This window comes from Eschscholzia californica, unplaced genomic scaffold (genome assembly GCF_041429995.1).
Source record: "Eschscholzia californica isolate CP2 unplaced genomic scaffold, dmEscCali1.0.p SCAF_2, whole genome shotgun sequence".
Lineage (NCBI taxonomy): Eukaryota > Viridiplantae > Streptophyta > Magnoliopsida > Ranunculales > Papaveraceae > Eschscholzia > Eschscholzia californica.
The window spans coordinates 51,325,071-51,351,809 of NW_028238309.1; the positions used below are offsets into that span (position 1 = coordinate 51,325,071).

The 26,739-nt window shown below is 37.0% G+C and overlaps 1 protein-coding gene across 1 annotated transcript; it reads left to right on the forward strand.

Moving 5' to 3' along the window:
* The first annotated feature begins 15,307 nt into the window (after positions 1-15,307).
* LOC147558795 (uncharacterized) lies at positions 15,308-17,741 on the forward strand. Its single transcript, XM_086660467.1, has one exon. The coding sequence runs from the start codon at positions 15,409-15,411 to the stop codon at positions 17,665-17,667; it is 2,259 nt and encodes a 752-aa protein (XP_086516593.1). The 5' UTR covers positions 15,308-15,408; the 3' UTR covers positions 17,668-17,741.
* Positions 17,742-26,739: the final 8,998 nt, after the last annotated feature.

Here is a 26,739-nt window from a genome sequence, read left to right on the forward strand (position 1 = left end):
GATTAACTTCAACTTTGAAAAACTTCTCTCCGTAGAAGCCACAGTAACTGGAATGGTCAAAGGAATTCTATAAGTGATCCACGCATCCAGACACCCTTCCATCAATTTCAAACATTCTAACATTTTCATTGGTCTTTTAGCATTTCTCATTGTCATCATCAATCATTGTATCATCATCAATCACATTCTCATCATCAGTCACATTATCATCCTTAATCAACACTTCATTTGGAATATTAGTCTACGATTGCTTTTTCTTTACGAATTTATCCATAGCTCTCGCTTGTGATTTAGCCAAGTCTTGATCTAACTTTTTTTTTCCAGAACCATATAAATACTTTCTCGGAGCCATAACAATTTAAGTAAAAAACAAAGAAAAATTAAATGAAGAAGAAACTTACCTTTATGTAATTGTATGATAAACCCTTGTAGAGATTCTAGAGGATGAAATAGAAATGTGAGATTGAAGCTTGAAGAGAAATTAGAAAAGAGGAGAAACTAAATTATAAGAATATGTATTTAATTTGATTTTTGTTCTTCTATTAAGGTGTCTTTTAGGCTCCATGAATAGTTAATTAAGTTTAAATGTTATGACTTTGTCTCTTAAATTTCCTATTAATTAGGTTGTTTTTATCACTTTAACTTTAATTAGTTTTACCAAACAACATTATAGTACCGTTTGAAAGTCCTAACAATTGGTAGTCCGGTTGGTTAGGCCTCTTTCATGGTTTAACTTGGGTGGTTATCGTGCTTATCACATCTTCATGATGTATACATGCCTTGTAAACACTAGCGTAGAACATAGTCGATTTCTCGAAGAAAAAAAAGGTAGATTTGGGTAGACTTTGCTATTTGGTATCTATATTTTTTTCTTTTAGTATCTCTTTTTAAAAGGAAAAAAATTATTTACAAAATAATGTAAGTCACGGGAATCGAACAGTTGACCTTGGGTTCACTAATCAACTACTCTACCAACTCTACTACCCAAACAAACTTGATATGTATGTGCATAAAATAATACATATTATAATACTTTATATATATATATATATATATATATATATATATATATATAATGTTATATAAAATGGGGACCCCCTAAATTTGGGGGTCCTAGGCAACTGCCTGGGTCGCCCTGCCTGGATACGATACACAAATAAAACACATGAGAATAATGTTCCAACCAAAAGATATAGAGAAATATGTCTTTGAGGCATTTTATTATACAGTTTATGGGTGTTATGTTAATTAAAATGAAGATATAGAAATGAAGATGACACTTGTGGACGAACCCTATTGTTGCAAGAGAAAGCAAAAATGGTAAGAACAACTTGGTGACCTGATGAAGATGGCAACCCTCTCAGTCTCGCCCACCTCAAGTTCCCGTCCATTATAACTTGATGAAGATGGCAACCCTAAAACAATTGAATTTTGTCCCAACCGATCAATCTATATGGGTTTCTAATCAGTTATATAAAATCGAGTTTGACATAACTTCTAAATGGAGTTTGTGTTTTATGTTCCCAAGTGGGGAAATTGGTGGAATGACCTTTGACCAAGGGAATTTTATTGGAATGACCCAAGTTTCTTCAAAACCTCTCAAATGACCTAATCTTTGCATTTTAGGCCAAAATTGCCCTCCTATATATATGGGAGTCTAGAAAGTCTAGACTCCAAATTTGTCAAAACCCACAAGTCAGAACCGAGAATACAGAATTCTCTTTCTACAACCCTTGTTCGTAATTTTTTAGTTCTTTGTTCGAATTTTTTTTGGATGAAATCATTGTAATTGAGTGTGAATCTTGAAGCATTTTGAATCTTTCCACTTTTCTGGGGTTTCACTCCCAAATCTCTTCTTGTTCTTCACCAAAAATTTCGGGAAACTTTTGCTCGGTTAGGGCCTCTATAATTGTTGAGGTAAGTTCATCTTGGCTAAGATTTTGAGAATTTCATCTTCATTGTTACTTTGTTTCATATTATGTATTGTTTGTTTGGTTTTGTATAGGATTTTTTATTGATTTAGTTATTGTTCATCTTGGTAGGGTTTTAGCTTGTTTCAACTTTATGATTACATTGCTTTATCTTATGTTTTGATTGTTTGTCTATTTTTGTATGTCAAATTCATCTTATTTGTTGTTGATTTGTCAATTTTGACTAGGGTTTTACCTTAATCTTATGCATTGGTTACTTTGTTTAACAATGTTCACCGTGTGTTTGTTAATAGGCCTCAATTAGTTGAAGTATTGTTGAGGTTTGTTGAGGTTTTTCCTTACTATGGGATCACAAAATCACCTTACTATGAGAACACACAATGTTCGGGCAATTACTATGGATAATAAGGTTACCTTACGATGGAAGTCTTAACAACTTCAAGGTATAAGTTTAGAGATAATTAGTTGCATTGGTTGGTGATCATCGTTATTCTAGGACGTACTATTAGTGATATGTGGACCATCCATATGTCTTATTCACAAGTAAAAAAATCGGTTGAGAACATGAGCCCAGACTGTTGTTGCATGAGTCTAGATTGTTGTTGCACTATGTTATGTCTATTTTATTTTACTTAAGTTGTAATTGTTCAATTTGTATTGATTTTGTTTTATATACATTCTAGTAGTATTGTATCCTAACCAGAGAGTTATAGCTAGTGCTCGGCGAAGCAATCGTAGATCAGTACTTGAAATTCGATAGTTTTTACTTCCTAATGATATTGTCACCGTGGGTTTTCCTGGTTCACCTTCCTCAAATGATTTCATCTAAATTTTCACTTGATATTTTTTTTTTATGATTCTTTTGCAGAATAAAGATCTCCAAAGAATATATAATCACACGTTACCGATTGAGGTTGGGTTTGCATCCAAAACATAATAGATGTAACATCACCATCGAAATTGAGTACGTTCGAAGGTTGTTGAGTTGAGTCAAGTCTTGGGTGCAAAACAAGATATTTACACAAGAGGCTAAACCATGTGAATGATGTATTTGGAGACAAAACAATGAAGATGATTAATAGTTCCACAATTGTTGTACCTTACTATGGTGATTCATACTTATAACTAATGTAATAGTTTCAAAAACAATAATAAAGATAAGGGTTAATTCCATTTTGGCCCCCTAAAGATGACCAATTTATCAAAATATCCCCCTAAAGATGACCAGCTTCTAATTTGGCCCCCTTTTTCATTTTTGCGTCAGTCAACTGTTAGTCAACATTAATATCAGACTCTAATTTTCCTCTTTAACCCTTATATTTAAAATTAATAACCTCTTTGTCCTTAATCACTTTTTTCGTCGGGAATAGTTACCAGTGGATGGTCGGCCGACCACCTGCCTGCAATCCATCAACTCAAAGAAAAAAAAATTAACTGTTATATTCTTTTCCTTCCTTCTCACCACCACATCTTTCTCTCTTTTTTTTCTCAAAACAAGAGGATAACTCATGTTTTAATGAATGGAAAATTAATCTTTCACTTTCTTTCTCTCAAAGCTGAATGCTTAAGAACTTAATTGCAAAGGTAAATAAACCTCTCATTTTTCTCTCTCACAAATCCATAACCAAATCCCAGATCTGGGATTTCGCCCCATATCTTTTGAGGATTTGGTCGAATCCAATTTCAGTTGGGGATCCGGTTCAACAAAATCCTTCGTCTGGGATAGGGTTGAATCCAGACAACATAAACGAATCTCAGATCTGGTATAGAAAGAGACAGAATACCAGATTTGGGATAGAGAGAGAGAGAGAGAGATTTGGTTATTTCATTAGAGCCCAGATTTGGAGTACCTAGTTGTTCCTGATAGCTCAAATGGTAAACCATAAAAAAATATTGTTGCATTATCCATGAAAAGATGAGAACTTGGATTTAGGTGGTTGTTAAGCTGTAACGGGGGGGAGAAATTCTGAGTTATAATCCAAATGGGAATTGTTTTGGAAAGTGTTGTTACCCCACATGGCATGAAGGAGGGAAGAAAAGGTAATTTACTTGATGTTGTTTTGGTGGATAGTTTAGAATTAATTTTGAAATATGTAGGAGAGATTATTGTACCAGTCATCCATGAAGTTAGAGAGGGAATCTAATTCTTCAGTTTTTTCCATCCACCAAAAGAGTTCTTCTTTTACTTAATTGTTGTTTAAGAGATTCACATGCTACTATGAAGATATCTTTGAATGTTTTAATTCCCTGTTTTAAGTTATCTTCTCTCACTTTCTCTCCACCCTCTTCCTTTCTTTTTTTATCTCTAAAATTGAAGTTTTGCTTCTAGAGAAACCTAAAGCAAGTTTTATGTTGTTAATGTTGTGAGATTAATGGGGAAGGACAAGAGATCCAGAGAGTTAAAAGAGAGGGGGGAGATAACAGACGAGAAGGGGGTAAAGTAGTACAGGAAAAATGTGAAACCAACTAAAAAGAAGAGAGGGATGGGAAAATAAGAAGAGGAAGAAAAAAATTTGTTCTTCAGATGATGTGGTCGCTGGCGAGCTGCTCTGTGGCGCCGGCGACACCATTTCTAGCAAATAAATAAATAATGGGACAGAAAAGAATGTTTTATAAAATTAAGGGCAAAGAAGTAAAAGTTATATTGACTGTTAAAGTTGACTGACAGAAAAATGAAAAAGGAGGTCAAAATAGAAGTTAGTCATCTTTAGAGGGCCATTTTGGCGAGTTGGTCATCTTTAGGGGGCCAAAATGGAATTCACCCTAAAGATAAATAGTTGGTGTACTTGACTATATTATAGTATGTTGGAACAACATTACAACAATTTAACGTGAAACTCAATCACATATAGATACTTCTCGACAGAGTCCAGACAGAGTCTAGACATACCTGCTATCATTGTAAAATCAGTACTTAGGCAGAGATTTATTAAACTCGTAGAAAACCCCCAAAATTTTAGTGAGATAAAACCTAACAACCCCCAAAAATAAATGAAGAAATACCCTAATTGATTGCAAGAGAAAAACCTTATTCAAAGAGATTTGAAACTTTGTATTTAAAATGTAGAAAATCGAGGAAACCCTAATCAATCGGCGAAGAAAATCGATGAAACCCTAACTAAATGGTGAAGAAGAACTCCTAAATCTTTATATTTTCGATGTAGATCGAGAGGGAGGGAGCAACTCTGTTTTAGACTTGGGAGAGAAAAATTCTCAATCTAGATTTTCTAGACTCCGTTTTTATAAAGGGGCAATTATGGTATAAGATATAAAATAAGGTTATTTTTGCAATTATCTCAAAACTTAGGTCATTTGACCAAAGTAAGACTTGGGATGGGTCATTTTGTCAAATTTCCCTCCCAAGTGTGTTTATCTCTCTATCTCTGTAACAGTTGAGGAAGAGATATGGTGTTTATCTCCCCCCTCTCTCTATCCATTTGGGGAAGAGAACTCAATTTTCTAAACTCTCTCTCCCTCTTGGTCCATTTGGGAAGAGAACCTGGCTTTCTAGAGGCACCTAGAAAAGCCCCCTAAGTATAGAGATTTTAAAGGCATGTAAGATTTTTTTTTGTTGAACTTTCCTTTCATTAATTAGCATAAATGTTATTACAATATTTATCTACTAAAATACAAGGAATATTATTCCACTTCTTGCTTCTATTCTTTTTTCTTGCCTATTTTGCCCACTTGTCTGCATGCGAGTTGAGTTCTTTTCTAGTGTACTTGAATTGAATTATTTCGAATTCTCTTCTGGTTTCTCGGATTCTTCGAATATGGATCAGCGATTGCCAGTGCACCGTATGTCTCTTATTGTGGATATGCTTGATGAGATTTATGTTTTCGCTTTCTATAATTATTGATTTGTAATTCTGTTCTTTCGCCCATTCCATGCCATAAAAGATTGCCATAGCTTCACTTTCTTCACTATTTCTAGCCCTCGAAGTTTTCACTTGAGCTTCTATAAATTTGGATTCTGCGTTGTGTGAGATTAAGCTAATTCCAGTATTGGATGTTACATTAATAAAGGATGCATCAACATTAATTTTAATGAAGGGGTTTGTTGGCGGTTGCCATTTTTCATGGGATTTTTGTTTATTTTCCTCGATTTTTTTGTTAGATTATGGAAATTTTTTGATCATTCTAATGATTTTATTGAGATCATTAATCTCATGCTGGAAACAGTGGTCGCATCTTACTTTCCATATAATCCAAAGAATGCTCACAAAGTCGATATTATCACTAGTGTAATATTGATGTGCATTTCTTGCCACGAGAAGATCCAATCTGAAATAGATGTGATGTTCTCAGAAATAATATTAAAGTTGAACGAAACAGTTTTTTGCCATTGCACAGTGTAACAGAGCATGTTCAATGGATTCAATATTCATACAATTTGGACAAGTGATATTATTGTCAATGTATATTCCTATTCTTTCCCTCACCGGGAGAGCTTTAGTACAGATTTTTTAAATGAAAAATTTGATTCGCGGAATAGTTGGAAGAGACCAGATGAAATTCCAATTCGGATAATTAGGAGTCTGGGTGATGTTGGTAGTACTCAAGTTCTGGTACATAGATTTCACCGTGAAGTTGCCCGATTTGGTAAGCTTCCATTTGAGTTGATCTTTACCTTCGCTATTCACTGGGATGGCCTTGATCAGATTTTGAGTTGGAAGATCAAAATTGGCGTGGAGAATCTCATTGTTCCAGTTGTTATCCGTTATAAGCTGGGCCACCTTAATAAGAGTGGAATGATTATTGTTCGACACAACTCCATTAACTTCAGGGATCCAATTATCATCCCAAATGTTAATATTCTGACCCGAGTGCACTTCCCAAATGACGAGATCATCAATGAGATTGTAGTGCTTTCTGATCGTTTTCCAACTCCAAGAATGATGAGGCTTCGCTGGGCCAGATTTATCGGTGTGAGGGAAGTATTTAACTTTGAGGAGTTTAGCCCACAGAGCATCTAGATCGGTTTTGAGCCTCCAGGCAAGTTTAGTGAGGAAGGCGGTGTTGTCCAGTTCAGGAAGATGAATCCCTAGGCCTCCGAGATTCTTCGGCAGGCATGTAAGAGTTTCCTATAACAAAACCAAACAGTTTAATTAATTTGACTTTTTGATGTGAAAACAATTGTTATCTTTCCCATCAGAAAAATGTTGATTTTCTTATTCAGACATATCAATGTTTCAAACGGACCCTTAATAACAACTTTTATTGCAACTTCAAACATCTAATATTAAATTTGTTGTATCTATATTCGATCATGTGACTCATATTAAATAAGTTCTAACAAGCTCAAAAAAAAAAAAGTTCTAACGAAAATAATTATAATCTCGAATGAAGTATAATCTCCTAATCAGTAGATAGATATCGGCATTTTTTTATAAGTTCTGGTTTTCATCCTTCGCTAGGAATCGAAACTGTACTTTACGACATTCTCTGGACAGTGAGATACCTGTTGGGTTTTACACCCTTCTACTAGTGTTTATAGCGGAAATAAGACATCTAAGGTCTACACTAGTATTCCCAGGATCACATGCATAAGCCTATGATAATCATTAATTAATACTAGAAAGATAAATACCTTATTCGCTCGTTTTCCCTCGAACCTTTCCAATTGCTTATGAGAAGACCAAGAGCTTCAAGCGTAGCTCCTCTACTTGGGACACGCGCCATCAATTTGATCTCCCACCTTGTTGTATAGCTAGCACACTAATGGTGGTTGGAAGAAGAACTCCTTTCTTCTTGACTAGATAGATAGTTAATGGGAATTAGCTCACTTTCTCCTCTCTACTTGATGTGGTAGAGTAAGAAAGCTTAGAGAGAAATTTCACACCTTATTCTCTCCCCTAAGAGTGTTTATATAGAACCCTAATAAGAATCCACCTCCTTTTAGGTTTCCTAAAACATCCTTTAGAGTAAGATTTAGGGAAATTATCAAAAATAGCAACTAGTTGATATTTTCTCAATTCCCTAAGGAGATGACGTCCAAACCCAACCAAAATTGGCAGATTTAATGTTCATAACATAAAGAAACGTCCCTCCAAAAATCAGCCCAATCCGAGCCCTAAAAGTGTCCAAACCGGCCTAGGCCCAAAACCCCGTTTTTGGGCCTTTTGTACTATCTTTGCCTAATTCCTTTTTAGGCCTATAAGATATGTTTATGGGACACTCCCATGATTATATCTCACTCCCACTAGTCATATCCTAGATCAATTTGTCACTCTTATGTGTAACCCGTTGTAGGATCCGATCGAAGTTAGTCGCGAATTACTTCGTAATTTGACGATCGTAGTTGGTCTCTAGCTACAACTCTACGATCCCTAAATCAATCGGACTTGATGATCTTCCACATCAATTGTCCTATCCGACAAATTGTTCGCATTGTCACCTTGGTCGAAGGACATCTCTTTCAACTCCTTCAGACTCCCACTTGGACTTAGAACAAGTACAATGCTCGATTCTCATGTCACTTAGTATCCCATCTGATACGTCACGTCATTCAGACTTTCTTGATCTTGAGTACAACTGTCAAAACAAATGATTAACTTTTAATCCATTTGAGCACGGTCATGCATTTTCAGTTGTTGCTCGTCAAGTGGCCCGAGGACACTGCATCCTAACATGGTTAGGAGGACATAATCCATTCTTGCGCTCCCACTCAACTTCATGTCTATCCTGTCCTTCCCAGTATCCGTTTTTATAACCTCCTTTTACGGCGCGGCGTTTAACGGAATCAAAGTCAGACATTCCTTACATAAGATGAGCTGAGCACTCATGTTTTGAGGAATCTCTTCAATCTTGTCTTTATGAGAAGTTTGACGATTTCATCATTCTTTGGATGAACTTCTCATGTTGAGGGTTATTCCAGCATATAATCCTTATTATGCACTCACGTAGTCGAATCGAATACACTATTCCTATAGCCCATGAAACTGCGCTATCCCATCGACTCCCGTACTAGTCTTCGTGAGTCATTGTTGTCCATGCAATGACCTGGACTAGGGAATTGATAATGAATCACTCCAAGTTCACTTAGTAGGGTTTCATTCATCAGATCACGTATCTGACAAGCCTACTCGGAGCGTTTTCTTTATCGTGTGGACTGTCTCTTAAAATACCAAACCAAATTTTAAGGACAAAATAAAACTCCTTTTATTCTATTTATCGAATGTAAGTAATTAGGCACATAAACTCTTTTATGAATCCAAATTACATTTGTTGCCATTCCCCAATGCGCTTTATACCAATGTCCCTCATGTGTGAATCATGTTTGGGCTGAGGTAACGGTTTGGTCAACGGATCTGCAACGTTGTCATCCGTATGAACCTTGCAAATTACCACATCTTTTCTTTCTATGATTTCTCTAATCAAGTGGTACTTCCTTTGGATATGTTTGGATTTTTGGTGCGCTCTTGGTTCCTTGGCTTGGGCTATTGCTCCGTTGTTGTCACAATAGAGAGTTACGCCCTCTTCTATGCCAGGTACGACACCAAGTTCTATCATGAACTTCTTGATCCAAACTCCTTCCTTTGCAGCTTCCGAGGCCGCTAGGTATTCTGCTTCAGTGGTAGAGTCTGCAACTCTGCTCTGCTTGGAACTTTTCCAACATACCGCTCCTCCATTCAGACAGTAGACGAACCCAGATTGTGATTTGAAGTCGTCTCTATCCGTTTGAAAGCTTGCATCCACATGGCCTACAACCTTTAGTGTATCTTCCCCGCCATATACCAGGAAATGATCCTTAGTCCTTTTCAGGTACTTTAGGATATTCTTGGCGGCGTGCCAGTGCGCTTGGCCTGGATTTGATTGGTAACGGCTGCACATGCTCACAGCATATGAGACGTCTGGGCGAGTGCTGATCATGGCGTACATGATTGATCCTATTGCCGAAGCATAGGGTACCTTCATCATGTGTGCTAGCTCATCAGGGCTCTTAGGACATTGATTTTTGCTAAGCACCATACCATGTGACATGGGAAGGAATCCTCTTTTGGATCATCTTGAACCGTTGAAGAATCTTATCTATATAAGTTTCTTGACTAAGTCCGATCATCCTCCTTGATCTATCTCAATAGATCTTGATTCCTAATATGTATTCTGCCTCCCCTAGGTTTCATCATAGTCTATACCATGAATCTGTTTGTATCCTTTTGCCACGAGTCTAGCTTTGAAAACGCTAACGTTTCCATCCTTGTCAGTTTTTACTTTAAAAACCCATTTGCATCCGATTGGTGTTGCTCCATCGGGCAAATCGATCAAGTTCCATACTTGATTTTCTGACATGGAATCCATTCCCGATCTCATGGCCTTTAGCCATTTTTCGGAGTCGGGGCTCATCATAGCTTGGTTGTAGGTACTCGGCTCATTATCTTCTAACAGTAGGATATCTGTTTTCTGAGATAATTCCTGGAGCCTTTGAGATCTACGAGGGGCCTGAGCAACTTTTGGAGTGTTCTCAACTATTTGAGATGTCTCCTGCGAATTAAATTCGACTTGAGCGGGAGGTACTATCTCGACCTCATTCTCCTCTTCCATATTTGTGTATAGATAGGAGCTGCTAAACCTCTTGATATCTCTATATCTGTGTTTATTTGTTGCTCATATCGAATTTCATCGATATCTACATTTCTCCCACTTGTCTGCTTGGAAAGGAATTCCTTTTCAAGGAAGACACCATCTCGAGCAGCAAACACTTTGTTCTCAGATTCGTGGTAGAAGTAGTAACCCCTTGTCTCTTTTGGATAGCCCACAAAGAGATATTTGTCTGATTTAGGTGCGAGTTTATCTCCTTGTAAACGTTTTACATAAACTTCGCATCCCCAGACTTTGAGAAAAGACAGCTTTGGAACCTTTCCAAACCATAACTCATATGGCGTCTTTTCTACAGCTTTTGACGGAGCTCGGTTAAGTGTGAAAGCAGCCGTTTCTAGAGCATACCCCAAGAACGTGTTTGGAAGATTTGCTAAACTCATCATAGATCGAACCATGTCTAACAAGGTGCGATTTCTCCTTTAAGAAACACCATTCATCTGGGGTGTTCCTGGCGGAGTGAGTTGAGATACTATACCACAACTCCTAAGATGATCGTCAAATTCTTGACTCAAATATTCACCACCTCGATCGGATCGAATGACTTTTATTTTCTTGTCAAGTTGATTTTCTACTTCGTTCTGAAATTGTTTGAACATGTCAAACGATTCGGACTTATGCCTCATCAAGTATATGTAACCATAACGAGTGAAGTCATCCGTGAACGTGATGAAGTAGCCATAGTTACCTCTCGCCGGAGTACTCATTGGTCCGCATACATCCGTATGTATGAGTTCCAAGGGTTCTTTGGATCGGTCTCCTTTTCCTTTAAAAGAAGACCTCGTCATTTTACCCATTAAATATGATTCGCATGTGTCATATGATTCTAAATTACACGAACCTAGAAGTCCATGCTTATGGAGCTTCTTCATGCGTGTCATGTTAATGTGACCCAAACGACAATGCCAAAGGTAACTTGGATTTGAATAATCTGACCGTAGCCTTTTGGTTTCTATGTTAAAGACTTCGTTCTCAATATTCGTAATATAGAGACCGTTGTATAGCTTAGCACTGGTATAAAACATTTCACCTTTGTATAAAGAACAACGCTGGTTTTTTATTAATAGGTGATATCCCTCTTTGTCTAATTCTGAGACAGAGATAATGTTTCTAGAAATAGAGGGTACATAATAGCAATTATGAAGTTCTAAAACTAGACTAGTTTCTAAAGGTAGACTGAATGTTCCTACAGCTTTCGCAACAACCTTTGCTCTATTTACTACTCGTAGGACAAGCTCCCTTGCAGATAAATACTTGATTCCTTAAGGCCCTTCACATCAATAATGATATGAGCACCACATCCGGTATCGAATACCCAGGATTGAGAATCAAATGTATTTGCTAAGTTAACTTCGATAACATAGATACCTTGGTCGGAACCGTGAGTTCCTTCCTTCTTCCCTTTGTTTTTCTGAATCAGTTGAAGTTCTTTCTTTGATTCAGACATTCCAATGCCACTCCGGATTGCCTTGGAAGTCCCGTACTTCCTCAACCGTGATTTGTTTCGGGACATGTCCCTTAATCGACAGATGATTGTGTGCGCATCCATTTTCCTGAATCTCTTTTGAAGATTAGGCTCCATGGTGGCCAACATAAGGCAAGTTACTGAAATTGACTTCATCCGGATACTTTTGGCCTGCTTTTGTTCCTCAACCTTTGAGTTCGCAGTTATCCTTGGAATAGGGGTATCCAGTACGCTTTCTTTGTAGACTTGAGAACACTTCTCAATCTCTTTTCCCAATCAAGGAAGTTATCCATGTTCAATTTGTCCTCATCGAGGATTGAACATAGGTTAAAAAGATTGATTTTTGCCATAGTAAAACTACATGAAATAGAAAAAGGATTTTGCTAAGTATTACATTCGATAATTTTGCAAAAAGTCCTAAGTTTTTGCCACATTATTCAAGATAAAACGTGTCCCTAGATGAATAATGCGATTCCGAGATCCCATCTCTCAAGGATTAAGCGGACTAGGGCCCTGCCCTTAATTCCCATTGATTTAGGTGAGTGAACACTTTCACTGATCATACCATATGATTCTCGGTTGACGGATTACATGTTTAGTGTAAAATCCATCCTTTTGCCTCGAGTATCCAAGACTCTCTTGCTGATCTCGTTGAGTATAACCATTTAGACATGTAGGCCTCTTCTATAGGCCTACCCGCAATGTCCCAAGCTAGAGGAGGTACTCTGCGAAGGCCGACCCACCTTCCTCGAACAAGGGCACAAGGAGTGTCTTAATTTGGATAGGCACTATACTCAAAATTACTTTTAGGGACTTTTACGCTAGTCTGGCGTTCGTTTTAGTGAACTAATTAGCCTAACCAACATCCACGACATAAAGCGTAAAAAAAAAGTAAGTAAATGCGTGCGAGAAAGTAAATCAATCACATATAGATCCTAGTATGGCCCCTAACCTAGAAGATCTAATCTCCTTTGGTTTGCTTCTTGTTTTAGTTCGTCTAGATCTCCATCTTCGAACCTCCACTGATTTCTCCCACTCGCCTTTGGATTTCCTCCTTGAGTTTCTTCAATGGACTCATAAACCCTAAACTCTAATTACAAGACTCAAACGATTCGTAGATTGTGTAAACTTGAAATTAAAATTATTACAAAACATGCACCCATCTGTGCTTAAAACAAGAATAAGAAATAAATTATATGGTCATACTAGTTTCCGCATTCACATCACATGCAATCATATAATATATTTCAAGGCTATCAATTATATATGCATGTATATCCGGGAGATATTTTTGTCGACATCCATATGTCATGTACAGACCTTAAGTCTACATCAAAGGATTAGACTAATGGTGTGTCTTGGTTTGATTTTAAAATCTGATTTTAAAGAGAAATTCCGTTTGGGCCTTGAATGGCTCGGGTTAATTTCGGAAATATTTGGATTGGAATCGGGAGAAAATTTGGATAAAACTCCCACTCGAATAATGGTCCCTTTTCGTGGTCCGAAAAGCCTTGAAAAAGCCAGGGACAAGTCCTAAACAAGTCCCGACCCAAGCCCACAAAAGAGCTCGGACAAGGTCTGGACATGGCACGGCCCATAGGGCCGACATGTCCGGGCCGAGGCCAATAGGCCTGATCTCGTCCTGGTCGGAGCCAGGACGCTAGTCCAAGCACCCAGGACCCCAGACGCGTCTCCAAGACGCGTCTTGTGGTAGCTACTGGACGCGTCTGGTCGCGTCTCATGGACGCGTCTCAGACGCGTCCTGGTTAAGCTACTGGTCGCGTCTTCCAGATGCGACCTAGAGTAGCTGGACGCGTCTCCAGACGCGTCCACCAGCAGTCTGGGATGCGTCTCCCAGACGCGTCCTTCAGGCTACTGGTCCGGCCAGGAAGCTTCCTGGCCGGACCTAGTGAGTTTCTAAAACTCAATAGTTTCCGTTTTTTTTTTGGCAATTCTAAATTGCTATTTCCAAAATTTGAAACACTTCTAAAATATCTCAAATTCTTTTTAGACAATTCTAAAATATCCAAATTTTGTCTTTCACAAGTTTCCAAAAACTTAAAAACAACTCTTTTAATCAAACCAATTTGGATCAAAATTTTAGGTTTTGAAACTCTTTTCAAGAACAAATTTTGAAATCTTTTGACAAATACTTAAATCTTATTCAAAATTAATCAAAATTTTGTGTTCAAAACACTTTTAAACACAATAATCTATCTAGAAAAGCATGGAATTGGTCCAAAACTTAGATAAGTTAGGCTAATTGCAAGAGGCATGACGCCACTGTTGGGTTTTACACCCTTCTACTAGTGTTTATAGCGGAAATAAGACATCTAATGTCTACACTAGTATTCCCAGGATCACATGCATAAGCCTATGATAATCATTAATTAATACTAGAAAGATAAATACCTTATTCGCTAGTTTTCCCTCGAACCTTTCCAATTGCTTATGAGAAGACCAAGAGCTTCAAGCGTAGCTCCTCTACTTGGGACACGAGCAATCAATTTGATCTCCCACCTTGTTGTATAGCTAGCACACCAATGGTGGTTGGAAGAAGAACTCTTTTCTTCTTGACTAGATAGATAGTTAATGGGAATTAGCTCACTTTCTCCTCTCTACTTGATGTGGTAGAGTAAGAAGCTTAGAGAGAAATTTCACACCTTATTCTCTGCCCTAAGAGTATTTATATAGAACCCTAATAAGAATCCACCTCCTTTTAGGTTTCCTAAAACACCCTTTAGAATAAGATTTAGGGAAATTATCGAAAATAGCAACTAGTTGATATTTTCTCAATTCCCTAAGGAGATGACGTCTAAACCCAACCAAAATTGGCAGATTTAATGTTCATAACATAAGGAAACGTCCCTCCAAAAATCAACCCAATCCGAGCCCTAAAAGTGCCCGAATCGGCCTAGGCCCAAAACCCCGTTTTTGGGCCTTTTGTACTATCTTTGCCTCATTCCTTTTTAGGCCTATGAGATATGTTTATGGGACACTCCCATGATTATATCTTACTCCCACTAGTCATATCCTATATCAATTTGTCACTCTTATGTGTAACCCGTTGTAGGATCCGATCGAAGTTAGCCGCGAATTACTTCGTAATTCGACGATCGTAGTTGGTCTCTAGCTACAACTCTACGATCCCTAAATCAATCGGACTTGATGATCTTCCACATCAATTGTCCTATCTGACAAATTGTTCGCATTGTCACCTTGGTCGAAGGACAAATTATTCGCATTGTAAGTGACTTGGCAGAGAGAGGAAAGGAGGTGGAAAAGTGAGAGTAATGGACATTTAAAGACAACTTAAAAAAAAAAAAGCAACTTGTGTTTTTCTCACCACAAGGCAACTTCGTTCAATCATAGATTTAAGATGAAACTAAACAAATTTTCGTAAAAAGGGTCAAAATGAAAATCCTCTTTAAAAGACTAGTTGTAGTTTCTTCCTTCAATCATTCTCCAAAACCAGAAAAGATTTTGTCCAGTTATTCCCATTCTTCTTCTTCTTCAGCTAAAGCGAGTTCTACCAAATTTGCAAGTTATGTAATAAATCAATGCAAGTCTGGAAATATCAAGAATCTTCATAATGCCCTAGATTACTTTGATAAATTGGTTTCCATTAAACCAATTCCTTCTATCTCTACCTTTAATCAACTATTGAGTTCACTTGCCAAAATTAGATCCTACTCAGATGTGTTTACCCTCTATAAAAAGATGATCTTGGTTGGAATCCAAATTGATTTGTTCACAATTAGTATTTTGATCAACTGTTGCTGTCAATTAGGGCAGGTTAACTATGCATTCTCTGTTATGGGAAAATGTCTAAAGAGTGGTTATGAGCCTGATTTGATCACTTTCAATACACTTATTAAAGGGCTGTGTCTGCAGAAAAAGATCGACGCTGCCCTTCAAGTGTTTGATAAAATGACTGACTGTGGGATTCAACCCAGTATTGTTTCATGTGGAACTCTTATAACTGGCCTTTGTAGAATTGGTGAAGTGGGTCTTGCTATCGAATTCCAAATCAAGATGGTAAAGATATGGAGTTTGTCTCCTGATGTTGTTACATACAATGTGATAATAGATGCACTCTGCAAATTAAGCCAATTCAGTGAGGCAGTTAAACTTTTTGACGAGATGTCTGGTCAAGGAATTAAAGCTAATGTGGTCACTTTTAATTCACTAATCCGTGGTCTTTGCCAATGTGGACAGTTAAGTGAAGCAGTTAGTCTCTTTGACCAGATGCATAGTCGGGGAATTACAGCGAATGTGGTGACTTATAATACTCTAATCCATGGTTTTTGCCAATGTGGACAGTTAAGTGAAGCTGTTAGTCTCTTTGACCAGATGCATAGTCGGGGAATTACAGCGAATGTGGTGACTTATAATACTCTAATCCATGGTTTTTGCCAATGTGGACAGTTAAGTGAAGCTGTTAGTCTCTTTGACCAGATGCATAGTCGGGGAATTACAGCGAATGTGGTGACTTATAATACTCTAATCCATGGTTTTTGCCAATGTGGACAGTTAAGTGAAGCTGTTAGTCTCTTTGACCAGATGCATAGTCAAGGAATTACAGCGAATGTGGTGACTTATAATTCTCTAATTCATGGATTTTGCCAATGTGGACAGTGGAAGAAAGCAAGAACATTTTTCGATCAAATGGTGAAACATGGGATTTCACCCACCTTAGTGACGTTCAATATCATAGTAGATTCCATATGTAAAGAAGGGATGATGAAAGATGCTATGGAGTTATTTCAATTAATGGATAAATTGGGAGCACAACCTGATTTTCTTACATACAACACGATGATTAATGGGTTCTGTTTGACAGGTCAATTGGAGGAGGCAGTGAAAATGTTTGAGTCAATGGTAAATACAGGATTGGAACCCAATGTTGTCACGTACAGTACTTTGATAAATGGTTACTGTAAAAGTTGCAGGTTGGACGAAGCTATGCAACTTTTAGAAAAAATGAAACAGAAGGGATGTAAACCCACTGAATACACATACAATATACTAATATCTGGACATGGCAAGGGTGGAAGACTTGGAACTGCAAAGAAGTTGTTTATTGAGATGCAAACGTGCGGGCTAACTCCTGATCTAGTTACAATTGGCTCATTGTTTGATGGCCTTTGTAAGAACCAAGATATTGATACGGCAATGGAGGTACTTCAGTTAATGGAGGGTAGTGGCTTTAAAGTTGATATAGAAATTTATAGTACTCTAATTGATGGGTTGGTCAAGGCGGAAAAATATGAAAATGCAGAAAAATTATTTGATAAAATTTCAAACATAGGATTAGTGCCTGACATTGTAACATATACTACAATGGTTAAATGCCATTGCAAGAACGGGAGGTTGTCTGAGGCTTACAAATTGATCAGTGAAATGGAAGGGAAGGGTTGCTTACCCAATTGCATCACTTATGATACCATCATTCTGGGTTTGCTTAAAAAGCGTAAGATTGATGAGGCAATGCAAATGCTTCAGAAGATGCGTGAAAGAGAATTTTCCCCTGGCGATGGCGTTATTTCCTTGCTTGTAAATTTGCTTTCTGTGGAGGAGCTCAAAAATCTAAAACTGTCCGCTACTCCAGCAATTGATGGAGTCAAGCAAGATTATAAGTCGAGCTCCTCCATGGCTCCGTGTACTTTTTAAGTGAAACTTATTGTATTCCTCATATTTTAGTATTTGGTTTCATTATTCTTATAAAGTTGAAGTTGATATACTAATTAGTCTTAGACTATTTAGCTTTCATGGGAACTCTAACATCAAATATCTGAATGTAAACATTCTAGCACCAAACTAGCAGCATGAATTGAAGATGGTGAAGATCCACCAAAGTTCAATTATCAATGCTACCCGCATTGGTTGGCGGCAAAGACAATAGAGGCCAAATTGCTCGTCCCAAGCAATTAAAGGATGTCTTTGTATCATTTTCTAATACTTCCAACTTATGTTTGTGTTTACGGTTTTGCATCTATACGTTTATTAATCGAGAGACACAGGAGACTGCGAAAAGCTACGAGGCCTCATCTAAGTTCCCTCTCTTTTTCTTTCATCAAGTGCTTTCATCTTTTTCATTGATTTTTGTAGGTGGTGCAATTCGTTCGATGATTTGGATTCTGGTGCAGATCTAGCAACATCCAGGTTTCTTCTTTTCCTTTCCACTCTTCTCTGATCTTAATAGCTAATAGAACAAAATAATTCTCATACCAATACTGTTTTCATATAAACAGTTTTCAAAAGTCTCTTGTCCTATCCACCTAACTGGCTAGTTCTTTTCTTGATGAAGATCAATTTTGACTGTCATCTTTTATACCTATGGCTGAATTGCTTTGATCAACTTGGACTTCCCCTTCATCAAGTTTTCTTGCTGCTAGCATCTTTACGTCCAGAGTCTTGATTTTGTTGTTCTCAAAGGAAAAATTAAATCGAAAAACTCTAAGAGGTCCTTCGCTACTTTGCCCTATGTTCTTGATGAATTTGTGGCTTCATAACTACGGACCTTGTCACAATACTAAATTGCATTTAGTTTATTTTGTTTTGCTCCACAAATACATTGACTAATTAGTTTTTGAAATTTACAATAACGTTAGAGATATTGTGCGAAAAACTTTAAAAAGTCATTCACCATCTTTATCATGCTTCCCTATCAAAGTTTACATATTAGCAATTTTGGTAACTTTTCAACATTATCTTAGGGTACAAAGATATTAAGGGGAAAAGTTGTGAAAATGGTATGCAGTCGACAAATCGAATAAGATAACTGCATCAATGAAAATAGATGTTGATTGAACACTCTAGAGAAAACCTTTCACAAATACGTTGACTATAATTTTTGAAATTTACAATAACGTTAGAGATTGTGCCACGACTGTTGCTTTTATTTCTTATAGTTTATTTTGTTTGCCGAAATTTTATAAACTTCTTAAGAGTATTTCGGCTAATGGATGAGTATATTACAATGACAAATACAAATAAAGTTTGTCATTAGATTGTATCTCTTGCTTATTGTATGTGAAAAGAAAAGATTCTTCTTGATCTTCTTTGACATTCCACTACGAGTACCACCTAATAAATATACAACCAGATCTATAACTGGATTAAAGCCAGTGTTTGTATTCTAAATTCTGTCTGGTTGAAGTTTATCTTTTGATATTTTCCTCGGCTACCGTGCACCAGTTTTCGAATAGTGGGTCACTAATGTGAGATCAGCAATTGCTAATACCATGGATCTTCACCATCATCAAGTCCTGCTGCTGATAGCTTCTGCACTTCGAAAATGGTATACAGTCGACAATTCGAATAAGATAACAACATCAATGGAAAGAGATATTGATTTAACATTCCTAAACTCACCAATTTCAAAACCTAGCAAAGAGAAATCCTCCATTCATGAAGCTAATTAAAAGTGAAAAGGGATGGTGTTTAACTTGATGGGAGGAAGAGGAAGCAAGCCAACCCGTGACGAGTAATCATTGTAGCTGTTTTCATATCTTCTGTTTCTTCAAAGTAAGAAACCTTGGCTACAAAACATTATACACTTCGGTTGGAAGTAATAAATGTGATACAAGAATGTCTTCTGGTGAGTCCTTATTAACATTCTTATTGTTTCGGTTTTGTTATGAAGACTAGTAGCTTGTCCAAGTATGCCTGAGTAGGGTTCAGTTTCTGTTATTTTATCGTGTCTTCCTGTTTTTGAATGTTCGTAGTTTAACCTATGCTCGTACTATCCCGGTAATAGATGTGTACTCATGTAGCATCATTGTGTTCACCATCGTTACGAAAAAAAATTTCACTTGTCCTCTTCATAGTTCCTAATAAATCATGCCATGTCATTCTTTTGGTACAGTGTTCGTGACGAAATAACAAATATTTCACATCAGCATGAATTTGGATTTTTCCGCTAAACTTTTCTGTTCTGACTTGAAACAGATTCTTGAGGTTGACTACATTAATTGAGTCAAAGAATGATTGTAAGTCAACGCACTCTCCACTCAATCATATATTAGTCTCCCATTTTGTTGCTCTATATTATGAAAGTACTACTAGTCTAGTCTGTTTAGTTTCTAAAGTCAAGATTCTATTAAAATTTTACAATACGTGCACTAGTGTTAATTTCTTTAGTTACTTGAAGCAAGTTCTTGGGCTTGAAGTTGTGGTTGCGTAGGAGCTACCTTATTAGTTTCATTGTTGTTCCTTTTTTTCCGGTTGGCGCCTGACTCATATCACAAGACGAAAGCACCTGAGAGAGGTTTCTCTTCAGAGTGATTCTTGCAGCACTAGGCTCCAAGGTTATAAATTCTTCAATGAGAATCATCTCTAGTGATACTAGTTAAGATATAGGTTGAAATCAAATATAATTGTACCTGATTAGCTTATTTTGCAGTGAGGGAGATGAAAAGTTATAGATTTTAGTTTACCTTGGATGATCATGTTAAATTGGTCATTAGTTGTTTCGTAAATTTGGTTTGATTAACTTGAGACATTTTTACGGTTTTTTCGCTAAAATCTTGCATAGTAGAGTTGTTTGTTGGGTAGTCTTGGGCTTTCTCCCCAATGATGAACTTACCGCAGATTTATGACATGACCACTTGCCCTTTTACTAGGGATATTGGATTATCTCAACTATCATTCTTTTCACAAATTGGTTTTGACTTCAGTAGACTATTAGGTCGAAAATTTTTGCTTCTTCGTTAGTGTTGTGTCGTTTTGGGTTCTCTTACCCAAAAACTGGTTTAAAACGTGAGACATTCCGAACTGACTGCCTCTTCCACGACCCATGTGAGATTATCCCAACCGTTTGCTTAGTAATTGAATAAGAAATAAGATCATTGTTTAGAACTAATGTCACAAATTGTATATCAAAATAGTGAAAACAAAACCATAAAATGCAGAATGAATTGAATATACACCAAGTAGGAAAAAACAGTTTATATTGTTACTTTTGGTTGTTCTTCCTTTGCTGAAAACTATCAAGAAATTCATTTCTTCTCAATAGAACTTGTGAGAAGAGACTATTGACTTCTTCTTTAACATCTTCAACTAGCTTTCCTAATACCTTCAGTTTTCCTTTTAATTCATTTACTTCGTCATCAATCTGTTCTTCACTTCCCCTTCCTCCGGCACCAGCAACAGCCCAACGGATCCGGCCCACCGTTTCGTTTATGTCAGCCACCTCCTTTAACGCCCACATTTCCTCTCTCATCACTTTAGAAACACTACTTAGTTGTAGATTTACCAACGACGATGAAAAAGGTGGTAGTTCAATTTCCATACCCATTTGCACATTTCCACTAATACTAAACTCGACTACTCGAAAAACCCAATTGCAAACACTCTTCTTGATCATTAGAGCTTGATGAACAACAAATTCTTTTTCCGAGGAAAATCTCATTTCTACTTGTTTCTTCTCTGTTTGCTTTTCATAGTAGTGTTTCTTAGAACTAGTACAAGGCTGTCGTTTTATTGGTTTTAGACTTTCCGACAAAACCGAAGATGAAGAAGAAGATTCGACGAGGCTTAAGACATGAGAGAGTGTCATTAGAGCTTGATCAAGATTAGTAATGGAAGAAGTAATGGAATTCAAGAATTCCATAGACTTGAAGGTGTAATTTAGATACTCATCAATGAGAATCATCTCCCAATTAGTCATTGGGTAATCTATATCTGAAATAAGATTCATGAATGCTTTTTGTAAATTGGGTATTAAGATCTTCAAGCAATTGTGAATCCATGGAAATGTCAAGGTGGTGGTGGTGGTGGTTGGAGAAGAAGAGCTTTGATTAGAATTACCCAAAGAGAGAAGTAATTGAAATAGAGAATTGGATACCTCTGATTCAAAATTGAAGAGAGAAGTTGAAAGGGTAGTGGAAGAGAAGTGTTTTTGATGAAGATGATCTAGTTTGAGAGAACAGTTAATCAACAAACTTCCTAAGAAGAAAACCATGATTCAATAATTGAATAGATAGAGCTAAATGAAGAAGAAGATTGGTGAGGAGTTTGATGTGATTTGGGTAGTAGTCAAAAGGGTATATATATACCTAGAGAAAGAGATGAGAGAGATGTGGATGATTGGGCAGCAAAACAAGGAGCTATTCATGTTTCCTTGATACCCATTGGAAGGATAAAGAGAGGGTTGTTGTTTCATTAGGTATAGTGGTACAATGGTTGTGGTCAAATGTTGGTTATACTTTTCTCCTCTACACTCTTAGACCGTACGTCATAAAAACAAGTTCAAGTTGGGTACAACTTTTTCTCTTCTGGGCTAAGAAATCTCTTTTTTTTTTTCATTTAGGTTTGGCACACAATAATGATAAACCATAAACTAGTTCAAAAGTGATTGGATGTTCGAAACTATTCGTCCAAATTTGGCGGAATCCGGTGTGGACGACCTGATTTTGGTCCATGCTTTTCTTTCTAACATTGTTGGTGAAATCTAGTCGTATACTTCAAATTTCGGCTGGATTTCGCCCATGTTCTATCACCTGTGAAATTAGTTTTCGTTTCAATGCAGACAAAATAGAAGGGAGAAAGTCTGATGGTTTATATTTATAACTGAGAATTTGGGGTTGATATTTCTCCGTAAATCATTCTTTTTTCTCAAATAAGGACGGTTAGTAATCTTAGCTCCACATATTCAAGGTGGCCATTATTTCGTTGTCCGAGTCCGACTCATTTGAATCCGAATATCTGAATCAAACTTGTCTTAATTAGGGGCACAACAGTCACTTCAAGTTATTTCGGAATTTAGAATCTCATTCAAACGTATTGTACCTAATTTTAAGAGACAAAACTTCCAATAACTATTCAGACGCGTCAGACAGCAGGAGATAGCAAAGAAAAAACTCATATTATGATACTATACCATTTGGCAACTAAAAGATTCCATGTATCCCAACTTTTCAACCCATGAACTTTTAGAAATACATAATCTTAGCATTTAGATATACAAAGATGTAACTACTTATTATAGTTTGATTATACATCTCTTTCTTTAAGAAATGATATTTATTTCTTTTGAAGGAAACAATGTCCTTTTCATTACTATCAAGAAATTAGCTCGGTCGTATATTTTTACTATCATTGTTGTAAAACAAAGTTGAAAGACATATAGAGAGAGAGATGTCCTTTTCATTACTATCAAGAAATTAGCTCGGTCGTATATTTTTACAATCATTGTTGTAAAGCAAAGTTGAAAGACATATAGAGAGAGAGATAGAGAGAGGAGAGACAAGCAAGAATACCATGAATATCATATATATATAATAAAACTTTAAAACATGGCATAAAGGACTATGTGTTTGTTAATTTTCATCACTTGTGGTTAGATCCTAATAAACAAATTCACTCTTATTGGACAACTCACCCGCCACTTCCAACCAATAGTTGAATCCAATTTTATCCCTAGTCCCTACTACCTTTTGTCATAGCGAAACTATCACGTGAAGAAAATAAAGCTATGACTTGAAGTAACAATTCAAATCACACAACTCAATAGTAATACTAAGGAAATTAACATTCATCAAATTTTTTTCTTGTCTTTTCAACATATTCTGGACTCTATTTATAGACTCTACTATAACTACCCACTTCCTATCAAGACTCAACCACTACACCACCATTACATACACTACCCACTAATACATCCATTACTGCCACCAATACCCCCACTACTAACACTTACTGAAGTCTAGAAAATAATTAGTTAAGATAACAACATAATCAACTACTTGCTAAAAATCTGGAAACCACTAATAAGATGCACTAATTTTTGACACTCCCCCTTAGTGCATTCTTACGATCAATTATACCAAGAATAGTTCTGAACTCTTCAGACTTAGCTCTTGGAAGTGCTTTAGTAAAGACATCTGCCACTTGATCTTCACTTCGAATATTATGTAGTTTAATTTCTCCATCAAGTACTTTCTCACGGACAAAATGAAATTGAATCTCAATGTGTTTGCTGCGAGCATGAAATATAGGATTGGCTGCTAACTTCACTGCACTTTGATTGTCACATTTAATAGATATGGAATAATCCATCTTCGAGTTAATATCTTCCATCAATCGCTTCAGCCATATACATTCTTGTGTAGCCATAGTTGCCGCTATATATTCAGCTTCAGTACTAGAAAGTGCAACAGTACGCTGCTTTTTGCTGCACCATGAAATTGTGGCGGAACCTGTATAGAAACAATAACCAGTAGTTGAACGTCTGTCGTTCACATCACCAGCCCAATCTGCATCAACAAATCCACTTAAGTAGAATTTGGTACAATTTTTGTACATTAGCCCGAACTCCAGAGTTCCTTTCACATAACGTAAAATTTTCTTTGCTGCATTCCAGTGAGAAACACAAGGTTTCTCCATAAATTGAGAAACGATTCCTACAGAATATGCAATGTCAGGTCTTGTTACGGTTAAATAAATCAGATTACCGACAAGTTGTCGAAATAGTGTAGCATCACTTAGTGGCTTCCCTTCATCTTTCTTTAACTTGAGACATGGCTCCATAGGAGTCGTTACTGCATTTGACTCCCCCATACCAAAACGATCCAGCAGATTGCTAGCATAACCCTTTTGAGAAACAAAATAGCCATCTGATCTTTCCACTTCAAGGCCAAGAAAACATCCAAGTTCGCCCAGATTCTTCATTTCAAATCGAATAGATAAATCCTCTCTCAGACGTGTAATTTCAGCAAAATCATCTCCAGTGATTATCATATCATCCACATATAATAAAAGAATTGTACACAATGTGGAATTTATTTTCACAAATAAACTAGAATCTGAATTTGAAATTTTGAATCCACAAAAGGTAAGATATTGAGCAATCTTACCGTACCAAGCTCGTGGAGCTTGCTTTAGACCATACAAGGCCTTCTTGAGTCAACAAACATAATGGGGAGATTTCTTTGAGATGAAACCTTGGGGTTGCTCCATAAATATTTCACGATCCAACTCACCGTAAAGAAATGCATTCTTTACATCAAACTGCCATAAACTCCACGAATTGCATGCATCCAAAGAGATTATGGTTCTAACTGTCACCATCTTGGCGACTGGGCTGAAGGTCTCTTCATAATCTAACCCATAATTTTGTGAGAACCCTCGTGCAACCAGGCGTCCTTTGTACCTGTCCACAGTTCCATCTGCCTTCTTCTTCAATTTATAAACCCATCTACATGTCACTAACTCAGCGTCTTTTGGTTTTGGTACGAGCTCCCATGTGTTGTTCTTGTCCAAGGCTGAGATCTCATCTTGCATTGCGTCTTCCCATTCTGAAATTCCTTTTGCCTCATCATAGCATGAGGGCTCGTGACCAACCATAGCTCCTGAAAGAAAACAAGAAGTAATAGTACAAGGGTTTAATTGAACCTCATAATTATTTAAATAACCAGGTTGTTTTCTTTCCCTCATAGATGTCCTTCTCATTGACCTATCTTGGTGTGTTTTTTCAGTAGACTCACTCCCCTTTCTTCTACGATGGAGCCATCAGTAGCATCAAGTTGTATACTTGTCGAACTTTCTCCTTCTACAGCTGAAGATTCATTACTATCACCTCCCAATTCAGTAGGAGTGTTTGAAGATGAGTAATATGTTGATACCTCATCAAACACCACATCTCGTGATGTAACAACTTTCATTGTTTCTGGATCCATACATTTCCAACCTTTCCTGTGTGGGTCATAGCCAACAAAAACACATTTTCTTGCTCTTGGATCTAGTTTAGTTCTATTGATTTTAGGCACATGGACATAGCAAATAGAACCAAATACACGAAAATAGTTCACATTTGGTTTTCTATTAAATAATACTTCAAATGGAGATTTTTCCTTACCTGGCCAAGGTGGGAGGCGATTTATTACATGACAAGCACATGGTATAGCTTCTGCTCAAAGCTCTCTAGGAAGATATTTATCATGTAACCAAGATAAACTCATTGAGGTGAGATGTGCTAACTACCGTTCAGTTACCCCATTCTGTTGTGGGGTCTTTGGACAAGTCATTTGTCTACGAATACCATGTTCTCTGCAATAATTAAGAAATTCTTCGGACATATATTCACCTCCATTGTCGGTTCTTAAGCACTTAACTTTAGACCCAAATTCCTTCTCTTCATTGTTTCTGAACTCCACAAATTTAGAGAATGCCTCATTTTTACTCTTCATAAAATACACCCACGTATATCTTGAGCAGTCACCAAAAATGATCATTAAGTAGTGAAAACCACGATTACTTGGTGTTTTTGTTGGCCCCATCACATCTGAATGCACTAATTCAAACAACGTAGATGATCGATTAGATGAGTTATTAAAAGGAAGGCGATGAGATTTACCGTATTGACATCCTTGGCAAATTACGTCTTGATATATCTTCTCTAAGTTAGGAACACCATCCAATAATCTTCTGGAAGAAATTTGTTGTAACAGTTGATAACCAATATGGCCTAATCTGGCATGCCATAAAGATGCACCATCATTACGACTTGTATTTTCAACAAAAGCTTCACTTGCTGTCATGACAAATAATGACTCCTTCTTCTTTCCAGTGAGAAGAATATCAGCAACCAAGGTCTGCAAATTGTCAAGAACTTTCACATCATCTGGACCAAACAGAACATACTTTCCAAACTTAGTTATTTGTGAGACTGACAGGAGGTTCTTCTTCAATCCTGGCACATGATAAACATCAAAGCAGTCACCACACGTATTTTTAGCTATG